Raw genomic sequence first — 15,479 nt, 5'->3', positions numbered from 1 at the left:
ATGTGCTGTGTTTTATATCAAACTTACGTTTAAATCTTATTGTAAGAGCATTTTTGGACAAGTGCTTTAACACTCAAGTCTGGATTTTTGCTTTGAAAATGAAAACAGTGAGTCAAACAATTTCTACTTTTGTGAAAGTGAAAATGTTCTCGACTACTCAAAGTTAGTATGATCATGATGTGAAACATATTGAAAGAGTTCTTACCTCGAGCTCTGTAACATTTGACCAGCAGAATGATGGTCGCCAGCAGATACGGAGAGGCCGTCACTACACTACAGATCAGCATGAGCACTGAGAATGGAGCTTCTACACATGATGGACCTGACAATGAATAAAATAATAATAACAATAATGTTTTATTCTTGAAATGTTTGTATGTTTTAGTTCAATCTGCAGTAAAAAATATTAATTTACACCTGTGTGAACAAGTGTAACAGCATATTGTACACAGACTTAGAAAAACTAAGCCCTATCAATCACACCATATAAAGATTGTGTTTAACACAGTGTCACAGTTGTATTAAAGTGAATATTTAAAAGGTTTCTCACATCTGACTGAGACCCAGCTTTTCAGTGACTCTCCTCTCTCTGGGTGTTTACAGTGGTAGAAACCTTCATCTGACTTTGAGACCTTATGGATGATCATCTCTCCTGTAGTCTGTGTCTGGAGGACTGATCCATCTTTATAGAAATCAGCTTGGAGGTTTGAGGGCTTCGGGTTTCGATATAAACAGCGTAGAGTCTGAGGATGTCCCTCACTCACAGGATGGACAGGACTCTCCAGGATCACATCACCATCTACAACACAGAAAACCACATTTACAAAATAAATAAATATTTTCTCTCATTGATCGATTTTGAATGTATAAATAATCTGTATACAAACAGAAGATGCAATTATTTATGGCAGCACAAAGTTATCTGTGAGAGTGAAGAGTGTAGAGAAACTGTCACACATGACAGCACTGAGCCATGTACACTTCCTTTCCCCTCGCTCCACACCGTCTACACTTTACTTGTGAGTGAAGGTGAAATTCACAGCACATTTCTAAATCACCAAACTCACTGATATGAATCAGGTTGCCACCTTGCACTCTCTATTACAAACACTGTTTTAATACCAGAACATATTAATCATAAACCAAGCACAATGAGTTCACTGCACACAGCAGCAGTCAACATAAACAGAGAGAAATAAAATGCTTTGTGACATCCCTGATTGATTAATACTCAATAAAATACTCATTTCATTATCATTATCAGTGTGGGTATCTGTAAGCATGGACTCGTACTCAGTCTGGAAAGTAACAGCATAAACATATCCATACTCAGAATTACAGAAATTACAGGGAATACTGAGAGAAAAATTTCATATGTTTGTTTTTTGTCTTCTTGAACAATTTTTCCCAGTTGGAAACTCAGAGTTCTGAATATTCTGTAATGAAACATTTCCCTTTTCCTTTAATAATAAACACACTGCATGAAGACTCACCTTGCACTGTGATGTTAACAGGATTCCTATTTTCTCCAGATTCAGAGTGACACCAGTAAACTCCAGTGTAGGATGTGGAGAGGGAGCTGATTTTACATGGAGAACAATCTAACACTCCCTTACTGTGTGTGTATCGTCTCACTGTCCATCCAGTAGAACGACTCTGGTCAGTAGAGTTACAGCTCAGTGAGAGAGAGTCATTAGTAAAGTGTTGAGTTCTGTTGGGATTGATGATCAGAGAGACTGGAGGAGATTCACCTTAAATAGAGAAGAGAGTCATGTAAATAAGAATCAGTGCAGCATGCAATACGGATATACAGTAAGTGCATGTGTGTTCAGAATTCTGTTTATTAATCCAGTAATTAAAGCCACAGTCCATAGCATGGGTCATAACACAGAAAAATTTAACCCCAGATAATCCATAATCATAAACATTGCAAAAAGGTAAAGGTCAAAACCAAGAGACAAAATCAAAACTGGGATGAGGAGCACAGGAAAGTCTTACAATTGCTGCAAAGGAATAAAATAAATGATCAAAGACACAGGACAGCAGGGCAATGCCTCCTCACCACCATCTCAGTATGAGCTGAGCTCTAACGCAACAGCTCCAGATCACTTCCTCATTGTAGATTACATTCAACCCGCACATACATTTACATGGTGCAAAGTTCAGAGCCATGTTTAGTTTGTGATTGCCATTGTTGTGTTCAGACCCTTTGCTTTTGATTACTCTTTTGGATTTTCCCTCTGGTCTTATATTGTACTTTACTGTGTTGGACTCTTACCTGTTTTTCAGCTCTGATATTTGTATTGTGTTTAATAACAGTCTAACATCATGACATCATCTGTATCTGTGTGGTCCTCTGAATATCCATATCTGTGTTTCTATTAGTGTTTAAACCTGAAGTATTTATGTTATTGTGAAATGTCTCAATGCTTCCAGTGAACCCTTTTGTAAAAGTAAATGTAAGGTACCTAACATCAGACCTGGGTGGAATGAGTTTGTGGCTGAGCAGTATGCTGAGGCAAGGAGGGCTGTTAGACTCTGGTCAGAGGCAGGTAGGCCTAGACAAGGGGTATTGCTAGATATGAAAAAATGCACCAATGCTAGATTTAAGTATGCACTCCGTTTTATTAAGAGAAATGAAAACACAATGAGAGGAGACTCACTTGCCTGAAAGCTACAGAATAACAACCTTACTGAATTCTGGAAAGAGGTCAAAGCCATGAATAACAATAAAACTCCCCTACTGTCTGACATTGAAGGTGTTAGTAGTCCAGAAAAAATAGCTGAGCTTTGGCGCGAGCACTACTGTAACCTTTTTAATTGTATTAAAAGTAATTCTGTTACAATCAATTATGAACATACTGGTCTCTCTGCAGATATGATAGTTAGGGCAGCAGATGTCTGTGATGCCACTCACATGTTGGATAACAACAAAGCCTATGGTATGGACTGCATCACTCCAGAACATCTAAAATATGCCAGCTATAAGCTTTGCCCTTTGCTTTCCATGTGCTTTACTGGGTGTCTGGTTCATGGGGTCCTGCCCAACTTCATTATGTCTGTAATACTAGTGCCTGTGCTTAAAGACAAGGTGGGTAAGCTGAATAGCATTGACAATTATCGACCTATTGCATTAGCCAGCATCTTGTCTAAAGTACTGGAGAGAATACTGTTAACAAAGCTAGAAATGTATGTTCTTACTTCTGACAACCAGTTTGGCTTTAAAAGAAAACATGGAACTGACCTGTGTATCTATGCTCTTAAAGAGATTGTATTTAAGTACACAAGCCTGAACTCATCTGTATTTTTATGTTTCATTGATGCATCAAAGGCATTTGATAGAATTAATCATGAAAAATCTCATCTCATTATCTCTAGCCGCTTTATCCATTTATAAAATTGCGAGATAGAGGTGTCCCTAAATTCTTAGTGAGAATTTTAGTGTTTTGGTATGCCCATCAAACATTTCAGGTTAAATGGGACAATGTGGTATCTGCACCATTCTGTGTCAGTAATGGTGTGCGGCAAGGAGGAATTTTGTCTCCTATTTTATTTAATGTCTGTATGGATGAATTATCAGATCAGTTAAATAGGTTAAAAACTGGTTGCCTTGTGGGCAACATTACTGTTAGTCATCTTATGCAGATGACTTGGTCCTGCTTTGTCCATATAGTGCTGGGCTGCAGCAGATGTTGAAGGTGTGCTCTCAGTATGGACTTGATCATGACAAAGTATAACACTAAGAAAAGCCACATAATGATAGTTAGAAGTGCTGGGGATAGGAAATCAACTTTTCCCACCTTTTATTTGGCAGACAGTCCCCTTGCTGTGTGTGAGGAAATTAAATACCTAGGTCATGTCATATCTGATGACTGGACAGATGACAAAGACCTATATCGACAGCGTTGTAAAATTTATTCTCAAGCTAACATGCTTATTAGGAAGTTTTCTATGTGTTCTCACTCTGTGAAGTGTTCCCTGTTCAGAACTTATATCACACCATTATATACTGCCCAATTGTGGTCTAACTATAAGAAAAAGACAATGCAGAGGCATACATGTCAACCTATACGGAATGTCCGTATTTAATATGGATTTGATTCAATAAACGTAGTATACGGGCGTATAAATAAAGTTATACGGATTTTTTAAAAAAAACTTCAATATTTATTTAGAGCTATAATCAATTCCCATGATGATAAAAGAGCACATAACATTTACAAACGTACTGTACAGCACAGACAGCCAGTAAAGAGTCTTATGAAATTGCGCGTTATCTTGTGGTAGCAAGACTTCGTTCCACTTTTGATCATGCGCACACCGCATTGCGAGAATCCTGCCAACCGTGAAGTCATAGACATATAAACATAGACCCCGCCTTCTGCGTAGAATCATACGGCATCCTCGCCGCCATATTGGATGTGGCAAAGTGGAGATTCTTCAACCGTCTCTGGTATAGCGTCTAGACAGTAACCAAGAATAAAGATGCCTCATTCATGTGCTGCGTTTAACTGTACCAACAGGTTTACCGTCCAAACGAGATCACATGGGATTACCTTTCACAGGTGAGACTGGAAAAATACTTTTCATTGTATTTGGTCATTATAACGTAATTTTACGAACAGATTTTCCTGACTTTGTGGCTAATATGAAGTCTCGCGCATAATAGCCGCTCGGTGAAACCTGTCTCCAAACAACGAAGTATTTCCTTCGTAACTACGCTGATAACACTTTGTGTTTTTGTCAAACATTGGAGCTTTGTATTCATTCTGAAGGTTTATTGTTATTAATATTGAATAAAAAGTAACTGGGATATATCATTGTTAATTATCATTCAAATTTAAGGTAAATTATTTTATTTTGCATCTTATATGGATTTTATAAGGGAAATACGGATTTTGGAGGTTGGTTATACAGGTTTGATTGACCAAAGGTTGACATGTATGCAGAGGCTCAAGGTAGCATACAATGATACAGTGAGGTTGCTGCTTTGTCCCTAGGTGGCATAGTGCCAGTCAATTGTTTGTGTTCAGTAGAGTGCCTACCTGTGAGGCACTCTTAAGACAGCTGATGTTTAGTTTTATGTGTTGCCTGGACAAGTCAGAGAACCACATAATTGAAGCCCTAGTCAGCCCGTTGAAAAGCTGCTATAGATTCACTTCTAGGCTAAGGTGGCATTGATGCAATAGCCTGTATATCTTGTAATTTGCACATTTTTTGTATTTTTGTACTTCCTTATTATACTATTTATACTGTATGATGTGTTATATGGACCTGTGTCTGCAAAAAAGCTTTAACTATGGGCCTGTCTTTCTGAAAAGTTTTCTGAAAGCAAACAAACAAAATAACCCCAGAATCTTGTGTCTCCATCTTTGTATCTGTTAAAAACACATGATCAGGGGTGGGTTTTCCAGTAATGTTGCCCTTTAGAGCTAAAGAGCGAGTTAAGAGACTCTTAAGCAATGAACATTGTCTCTGTACATGGTTTTCCCGAACTCACTCATAAGAAGGAATCTGAAGAGCATCTTTGTAATGCGCGTCCCTGATATAGGCATTAGTAGTTGCTAAAGGCAATTGTACTGTCATTGCTGAAGGCATTAGTAGTTGCTAAATCCAGTCGATAAGGTCACATAGCATTCGTTTTTAACCAAAATCTAATGAAATATAAAGTGTTTAAAATAAGAGAATATATAGTATCATCTGGAAGCATTGCATATATAATGTGGTAATTAATTAATGAAACTATTTTATGTTTTTGGGCAGTATTTTTATTCCAAGCATGTTTTTAATTAAATGAACAAATATTCACACAAAAGAATGAGCAAATAATAAGCTAAATAATTAAGTAAATGTGTTCTCCGTGCTCGCTCATTTTACTGTTACCCCCCGATCATGCAGTCAGGATTATTTCAACTGTTATCGACAGTGCATAGTGGGCAATGATCTCCTTTATAAGTGCACAGAGAGAGAGAGAGGTTTTGACCTGTGTGTAGTGTGTACCTAAGGAAGTTGTATTGACCCCTTATATATAAATTGACCTCCTTATCTATCTATCTATCTATCTATCTATCTATCTATCTATCTATCTATCTATCTATCTATCTATCTATCTATCTATCTATCTATCTATCAAAAGGTCAATTCAACCTCCTTTGGTATACACTACACACAGGTCAAAACCTCTTTCCCTCACACACACACACACACACACACACACACACACACACACACACACACACACACACACACAATGCTAGAGGTGCAGAAATGTGTCTCATTTATGACACTAAATTAGTGAATCACTCGCCTAATGGAGTTAAATTTGATTAAAATGTGGCGACATCAATGTGACATGACGATATGCATATGTAATTCCATAACATATTGAAATATATTCATAAAGTTTTACTTATTTATTTAATAATTAACTGGATGTACTTGCACCAGAAAGTGAAGAAAAATGATTACAAGAAAAATAATTTACCACGGGCAGCAGATTCAACACCAGTTTCCCCCGTTGACTGTGAGCGTCCCTCTCCAGCGCATGTGCAGTCTGTATATTCGGCTGTGAGAGAGTTGCTGTTTGTTTTGAACGAGTGGTCTGGGTCTCTCGTAAATTTCGAACAACTAAAGGACTACTTAAACAATGATGTTGTTCGGGAAAACCATGTTAGCTTGACGATGGCTCTTATGAGGTAATTTAAGACTCTCTTGGCCTTAAGAGGCTTTCAGGAAACCCACCCCTGTTCATTCTAAATAATATATTCATATTCAGTTACATCTCTAGTGTTGACCTGCTCTGGCTTTCTGGATTTTATAATAAAACCCTCCAGCCCATAGATCCTCAATCATCTCCTTCGTCCTCTTTATATCAGGGAAAATAAACCAATGACAAAATGAGGAGCAGAGATGGAACAAAAAGACAGCACATGGCTTTTGTCACCAAACTCGACCAGCATTCAGAAGAAGAAGAAGAAGAAGCCTTTATTTGCCACATGCACACTCAAGCACACTGAAATTCATCCTCTGCATTTAACCCATCTGAAGCAATGAATACATGCACACACACACAGAGCAGTGGGCAGCCATACTTCAGCACCCGGGGAGCAGCTAGGGGTTGGGTTAGGTACCTTGCTCAAGGGCACTTCAGCCCAAGGCTGCCCCATGTTTACCTTACCGCATGCCTTTGAACTGTGGGGGAAACCAGAGCACCTGGAGGAAACCCACACAGACACATGCAAACTCCACACAGAAAGGCCCTCCATCGGCCACTGGGCTCGAACCCAGAAACTTCTTGGTGTGAGGCGACAGTGCTAAACACAACACCACCATGCCGCTCAAAAACTTGCTCATTTAGAGAGCATATCAGATATTAAACTGATAAGAACAAATACTACACTTGATCTTAGCCAAAAGGACGAGAAGTGAAGGGTTTTTTAACTGCCTTATACTTATGTATAAATGTTGAATGAATCTCAACTGACATTCACACCACCATAACATACTCTATTTAACAGTGCTGACTGCAAAGTGATCTGAAATTTTCAGTTTTTTTCCATGCATGGCATTGTTCTACATCTCACAAGAACAATATCATGCTGACGGGATGTGACCATTTTGATGTCCTGAGGGTCGCTTTTCTCTCTTATGGGACCATTTTCCTCCCTCTTGAGGTAAATAGTACGGCCCTACAGAAACAGGAAACAGCCGAATGTGGGGAGCTTTAGCTAATTATCATAACTATGGAACTGTGTCACACCAGGATGGTGACGCGCAGAAAACATTGTGACTCTGCATCGACCTCGGAGACTTTTGAGTCACAGGGATGTAATTTGTGGTTGACCTTCATGAATAGATCCGTGAAACAAAATACAAATACAACCCCGATTCCAAAAAAGTTGGGACAAAGTACAAATTGTAAATAAAAACGGAATGCAATAATTTACAAATCTCAAAAACTGATATTGTATTCACAATAGAACATAGACAACATATAAAATGTCGAAAGTGAGACATTTTGAAATTTCATGCCAAATATTGGCTCATTTGAAATTTCATGACAGCAACACATCTCAAAAAAGTTGGGACAGGGGCAATAAGAGGCTGGAAAAGTTAACGGTACAAAAAAAGGAACAGCTGGAGGACCAAATTGCAACTCATTAGGTCAATTGGCAATAGGTCATTAACATGACTGGGTATAAAAAGAGCATGTTGGAGTGGCAGCAGCTCTCAGAAGTAAAGATGGAAAGAGGATCACCAATCCCCCTAATTCTGTGCTGACAAATAGTGGAGCAATATCAGAAAGGAGTTCGACAGTGTAAAATTGCAAAGAGTTTGAACATATCATCTACAGTGCATAATATCATCAAAAGATTCAGATAATCTGGAAGAATCTCTGTGCGTAAGGGTCAAGGCCGGAAAACCATACTGGGTGCCCATGATCTTCGGGCCCTTAGACGGTACTGCATCACATACAGGCATGCTTCTGTATTGGAAATCACAAAATGGGCTCAGGAATATTTCCAGAGAACATTATCTGTGAACACATGCGTGTGGCATGGGCAGCTTACACATCTGGAAAGACACCATCAATGCTGAAAGGTATATCCAGGTTCTAGAGCAACATATGCTCCCATCCAGACAACATCTCTTTCAGGGAAGACCTTGCATTTTCCAACATAACAATGCCAAACCACATACTGCATCAATTACAGCATCATGGCTGCATAGAAGAAGGGTCCGGGTACTGAACTGGCCAGCCTGCAGTCCAGATCTTTCACCCATAGAAAACATTTGGCGCATCATAAAATGGAAGATACAACAAAAAAGAAGACAGTTGAGCAACTAGAATCCTACATTAGACAAGAATGGGTTAACATTCCCATCCCTAAACTTGAGCAACTTGTCTCTTCAGTCCCCAGACGTTTACAGACTGTTGTAAAGAGAAAAGGGGATGTCTCACAGTGGTAAACATGGCCTTGTCCCAACTTTTTTGAGATGTGTTGTTGTCATGAAATTTAAAATCACCTAATTTCTCTTTAACCTTCATCCTACCAAGTGGGGTCCATCTGGACCCCGCACCTATATGTTTGTTTGCCATTTTAAAAATATGTGACATACTGCCTCACCGTTTTATGAATTTGTCGGAATTTGTGTCTTAATTAAAACACTAAAGCACCGGAAGATCAGCTTTTTGCATTGTGAAGGTATAATTAATTTGTTACTGGGGTCCAACCGGACCCCAGAGTAAAGTTTATCTGTCTTTCATTTTATAATTGAATAGCACACTGAAAGTTAACTTCTTTTATTTCTTTTATGTTCCATAATGAAACTACCAAGGCATTCCTTCTTGGGGTCCGTGTGGACCCCAGTGCTGCAATAAGCACAGGCTGCAAAACAAAAGCCCTAAATTATTTTACAATTACTTTTTTGTTTTAAATTATGTAAGAAAAGACCTAAGTTGTAATCCAGAATGTTTTACAGCTGCATGAGCTGCAAAAATCATGTATATAATGCCAATTTTTTTTGTGGCGCTATAATTTGCTACATGTATGCTAGTTATTGCAATATTATTGCAATGTTATTGCATTTATAATACATCATTGATATTCAGCCATAGCAGATTTTGTTCTTCAATAAAGTTATGTCTGTTTGCTGCATTGAATTGGTTCTTACTGCATTGATTTCAAGGTATTCCCTCCTGGGGTCCATACGGACCCCGCCTGGTAGTTTGTGTATGTAAAATTGGCTGGTAGGATGAAGGTTAAGTGTGTTCTTTATGCCTTGGGCCCTTTAGTGTATTGCTGTTATTAATACAAGATGTTCTGAACAAAACTTATCTGGTGATTTTGTCTTTATAAGCTTTAATTTTAAAGAAAAGTATTGGGGTCCAAACGGACCCCACATGGTAAGATTAAGGTGTAAAATAGCATGGTAGGATGAGGGTTAAATGATACATTTTCTCAGTTTAAACATTTGATATGTCATTTATGTTATATTCTGAATAAAATATGGAATTTTGAAACTTCCACATCATTCCATTCCGTTTTTATTTACAATTTGTACTTTGTCCCAACTTTTTTGGAATCGGGGTTGTATATACACTGGCAGTCAATGAAAAAGTCCAGGTCAATAATTCAACATATTATGCAATACGGAGTTGGGGAAATGTTTGTTTTGAGATGTTTCTATTGAATAGCGTGCACAGAAGTCATTAATGAGTTCTCCTCAATCCAAACATTTTTCAATAGTCTTCAGGGAGTGGTCTTTAGGAATCAGCTCAAAGTGCTGTTTTGGAGAAAAACAAAAATTTGTACACGGTTGAAAGGATGGGTTGGATAGCCTTTATTAAGGCCATGAAAAAGCCGACTTTTGTATTCCTTATGTCCAAGATGCCACGGTTAAATCCAGATGACAGATGGCGGGCCCTCGGCATGGTGCAAGCCGGCCTAAGTTTTTCAGAAGTTGGGCGTCGATTGAATGTCCAAACCCTGCCATGGCCTGCGTATTCACCTGATCTCAATCCCATTGAGCATTTATGGGATCACCTTGGTGTTCAGATCCAGAACCGTGTTCCTCGTCCCATGAACAGAGGTCAACTGATCCAGGCTCTTCAAGAGGAGTGGCAGGCCATTCCACAAGACAGGATTCGCCGTTTGATATGCAGTATGCGTCGCAGACTGACGGCTTGTATTGCTGTTGGTGGGGACAATACTCGGTACTGAAGCTGCAACTTTCCAATTACAGGGTATCCATTTTGTTCGGACTGTACATTATCAAAGCTCACAACAATTGTGATTTTTTGTTTATTCATCTCGAGTTAAATGTCAGTATATTGATCTGTAAGCTTCTAGTACATGATTTCATAGCTTATGAATAAAATTATTTTCATAAATGTCACCTGGACATTTTCATTGACTGTCAGTGTATTTTCTCTGTTACTGCTTTTGTGTTATTGTTTCTTTCTCTGTAAGATCAAAACATTAGGTGTATAACTCCATACACGCTACCGTGGAGTCAAGCTCATGGGTTCTAAGGCTAAGATAGCTAAATGCTAGCTAGAATGATTTAGTTGTCTGTCCAGAAATATGACACTTCATCTAACCTTGCTCTATCTTGCAGGTACACTCACTAGGCAGGCTTTCCTTTTCATTTCCACTGGCTTTTAGCTGGCAGGAGAGCCGAGTCCGCCATGTTTGCCCACACTGACTTGTTTTGGTTAAAAGTTGGTCCAACATGCCCTACGGTGGTCATGTGATATTGTTGCTCACTTGCTTCAGTGATCTCCGGAATAGTAAAATGCGGGATGTATTTTATCTCGGCAAAAACATTTACACATAGGAGACACAATGTGTGCAGCAACAAAGCATCTCAAAATTCCAACAGCAATAGAAATCGAACATTTTACCCAGAATTCAACTTTGCAGTTAGAAACTTTAACCCAAACCCATTGTTAATTTTCCTCACCAGTGATCCATAGAGGCTGTGGATTGCTGTACTGTGTGTGAAAGGCTGGTTCTCCTCTCTCTCCTCTGCACATATAAACTCCTGTGTGATTCAGAGCAGCAGGACTGAGAGTGTATTTGCCTCCAGATCCTCTGCTGCTGTCTGAGAGGAGCTCCACAGACATGTTATAGCCATGAATATTTGTTATTTGAGTTAATCCGGCTCTGTAGGGAACAGTTGTGTACCAGCTGAATGTCCAGTCTGTAGAGGAGCCTGTAACCTCACAGCTTAGAGTCACTGAGTCTCCTTCAGTCAGCCAGCTCTGTGGAGATACACGCAGTACTGGCGGTGGTCTCTCTGTTACACAGGAAACACAAAATGGTTAAATCGTAAATTTATCGAATAAACAATTGGAATCTAAGAATGACCAATTGCACATTTTTAATGTCTCACGAAAGCAAGCTTACACACACACACACACACACACACACACACACCCCTTCCAGTGTAACAGCATCACTGAAGTGTGATGAGTGTGAGCCTCCTCTCTCTGATGCGGACCCATCACACCCTGGTCACAAACTGTTTAAACTTCTCCCCTCAGGGAGGCGATATAGATCACTATATGCAAAAACAACCAGACACAAGAATAGTTTCTTCTCTCAGGCTGTCTCTGTGATGAACAGCTAAAATCCGGATTCATATATCAGTAATATCACTTGCAAAATATCTGCACACTCATACTGTCATTCTGTGCTCACTGTTACTTATATTATATTTATACTTATTTATATTTACTATTTCATCTTTGCACTATGCACCATATTGCACCAAAAGGGAAAATCCTTTCTGTGATGAACAGCTAAAATCCAGATTCTTATATCAGTAATATCACTTGTAAAAAATATCTGCACACTCATACGGTCATTCTGTGCACACTGTATACTTTATATTTATTTATCTATTTCATACTTGACCTACCTGGATTACTTTGGACTATGCACCTATTGCACCATTTTTTTTTTGTGTGTGTGTATATGCTTTTTATCTGTTTTGTACTATGAGAGCTAAGTGAAACCGGAGTCAAATTCCTCGTGTGTGTCCACATACCTGACAATAAAAGTTTTTCTGATTCTGATTCTGCTCCTCTACAGGTGTCGTTACCTGTGTGGGTCACTTACACTACGTTCAGACTGCAACCTGAAACGACCCATATCCGATTTGTTGTGAAATCCGATTTTTTTTGTTAAGCCTTTCACATTACCAATTATATGAGACTTGTATGCGATCTCCAATATGAACGGAAAACGACCCAAAAGTGTCCCGCATGCGCAAATTGACACGTAATAAGCACATCTAAGTAATACGTAAACAAAAAAAAGCGCACTCTTCAAGTTTGCAAGTAAGGCATGGAGATGAGGCGAGACCTGGCGATGTGGTTTTTGTGGTGGCAGCGGAACTCACACAATAATCTGATTAATGTGGGCAGCAGACTAATGAGACCGAAGGTGTCAAATTACTGGAAATTTCCAGAACAATCTTATAATCTTGTAATATAGGATGGTTTAAATTATAAATCAGTTATAGAAACTGTTTTATTTAATCAGGCTAACAGATCAACATCCAGGTCCCTACCAAATCCACCATTAGCTTGATCAATTCTATAAAAGTCTATTTAAATTCTGAAAACTGTACAAATGTTGTTGTTTTCCACCAAAGAGGCGGGATTAGCCAACGCAGAATAGTGACGTTTGTCTCTTGTTGATGACATGTAGGTCGCATGAATGCGATCTGTCCGGTCAGACTGCAGTCGCATGTGAAAATAACGGATATGCATTGGAATTAGGACCACATATCCAAGCGGCCTGGGTCGCATGTGAAAAAAATTGGATCTGTGTCGTTCAGATTGTCAATAACAAATCGGATACAGGTCGCATATGGGCAAAAAAATCGGATATGGGTCGTTTCAGGGTGCAGTCTGAACGTAGTCTTTAACACCACTGTACACCTGTTCACTACTGACATGACTGTGTGAAGGATCTTTATACCAGCTGTACTGCCAGCTAGAGACACTTTCATCCTGTATGTCACATCTCAGAGTGACGGCGTCTCCACTGAACACCTGTTTATCAGGATTCATGGAAGCTGTCGGGTTTGAGTTCACTGGAGAAATAGAATAAATTGTCGAAACTATCATGATAAATTAGTCAACAATGGAAACAATGGAAAACAATGGAAAATCTGTCATCTAAATTCTTTACACAGATTTTTTTTTTTAATAAACTACAAAATTGACAATATTTTCAATGTATTTATGAACAGGTATCATCTGTTTCCAAACTGAACTGGATAATGTCAGCTGTAGTCTTTATGAACCATATACAGTACATTATGATTCATTCTTACACACTCATGTTTCTGTCACTGGTAAAAGGAAGCAGAACAGGGCTGTCAAAAACAGCTGTATCAGCAATAAGTGGTGATCGTGATGTGAGCAGTTCCATCCATCCATTATCTGTAGCCACTTATCCTGTTCTACAGGGTCACAGGCAAGCTGGAGCCTATCCCAGCTGACTATGGGCAAGAGGCGGGGTACACAGAGGTGGGGTTTACATTAGACCGTATCAGCAGATCATCAGATTAATGTTTTTAAAATGATTAGTGTGCACACAGCAACACCAATACACGATTCACGTGCACACAGCAACACCAATACACGGATACACTCGGCTCCGCAGGCATCCTGCGCTCCAAATCACTCCGCCCTGAACAGTGAGTGCCCTCTGGAGGGTGCGCACTCCGGCCCTGCGCAGCTCACAGAGCGCGCGAGTGAAGTGCACAAGCAGTGATTCGGGACTGAGCCGCTGTGTGTGTGATCCCAGCGCATATCACTTACCACTTGCAAGTGGAAGGATGGCAAGCCTAAAGACAATCATAACTACACAATGGCCAGTATTTGCATCAGTATTTGCAGTATTTTCATACTTTTATACTCTTTAATGAAAGGTGATACAAGGTGGAAGTCCGCGCCGTTTTTCAGCAGTTGCGTCACATGACCAACGCCAGCGAATCAGGAAGGTGGATGTCACAGTGACATTGTCCAATGACGACGCCAGCTAGAGCTCAGCACAGCGTATCCGCACAGCGTATCAGCACAGCACCGGACCAGACACGATCTGGATTGAATATGTGGACCCTGGCGGATTCCCATTTCCCGGCGTTTTAATGTAAATGGACAGTGCATCCGCGAAGAAAACGAGACAGATACGGTCTAATGTAAACTTGGCCAGAAACAAACAACCATTCACACCTATGGTCAATTTAGAGCCACCAATTAGCCTAACCTGCATGTCTTTGAACTGTGGGGGAAACCGGAGCACCCGGAGGAAACCCACGCAGACAGCATGCAAACACCACACAGAAAGACCCTCATCGGCCGCTGGGCTCGAACCCAGGACCTTCTTGCTGTGAAGCGACAGTGCTAACCACGATACCACCGTGCCACCCGTGAGCAGTTCCATTTTGTGTGAAAAAATAAGATATCATCTGAATCAGAATATTTCATTTCATGTCAACTTTTGCAAATTCTTGGAAATTATTTTGATTTAGTTGCATATATCACTTAAACTCAGATGTGTAGTTCCACTCATCTAACATTTTGGTGTAATTAGTAATTATTTGTAATTTTTCCTGACTGGGTATTTGGTCTTTTGTAGTTACTCTGTGACTCTGTAACCAGGGCTTTGTAAAATCAGATGTTTCTGTAAGAAACCATAACTGCTGACAAGTCACTTTAATCACAGTTAGGAAAAGTGACTTTTTTTTAATTACTAATTCATTTTTATCACCATCGGTACCATTCACCACTCACTGTATATACATATTGTTGTTGAAATTATTATCATAATGTTATTTATCCATTGTACACTTTTGTCATTTTTTTTCACGAAGGACATCAATGGAAATAAGTCCCGTAATGGACTTTTGAGTTATCCTTGGTATTAATTTTGCAGTACTACTTTTAACTCATTATT

General features: G+C 39.4%; 1 protein-coding gene and 1 pseudogene across 1 annotated transcript in view; both read right to left on the bottom strand.

Annotated features, from left to right (window-relative positions):
- Positions 1 to 15,479, bottom strand: part of LOC132882146 (obscurin-like) — a 181,504-nt gene that overhangs the window by 150,296 nt on the left and 15,729 nt on the right. The window contains exons 4-6 of the mRNA XM_060915420.1: positions 11,467 to 11,802; positions 1,494 to 1,751; positions 551 to 799 (exon numbers count right to left, since the gene is read on the bottom strand). Of these exons, the coding sequence (XP_060771403.1) occupies positions 551 to 799; positions 1,494 to 1,751; positions 11,467 to 11,802 (843 nt within the window). The remainder of the gene's footprint in view (positions 1 to 550; positions 800 to 1,493; positions 1,752 to 11,466; positions 11,803 to 15,479) is intronic.
- Positions 7,295 to 7,429, bottom strand: LOC132898059 (U2 spliceosomal RNA; annotated as a pseudogene).

This window comes from Neoarius graeffei, chromosome 1, assembly GCF_027579695.1.
Source record: "Neoarius graeffei isolate fNeoGra1 chromosome 1, fNeoGra1.pri, whole genome shotgun sequence".
In the NCBI taxonomy this organism is placed as follows: Eukaryota; Metazoa; Chordata; class Actinopteri; order Siluriformes; family Ariidae; genus Neoarius; species Neoarius graeffei.
Note: the sequence above shows the minus strand (reverse complement) of the source record. Positions and strands in the feature narration are given on the sequence as shown.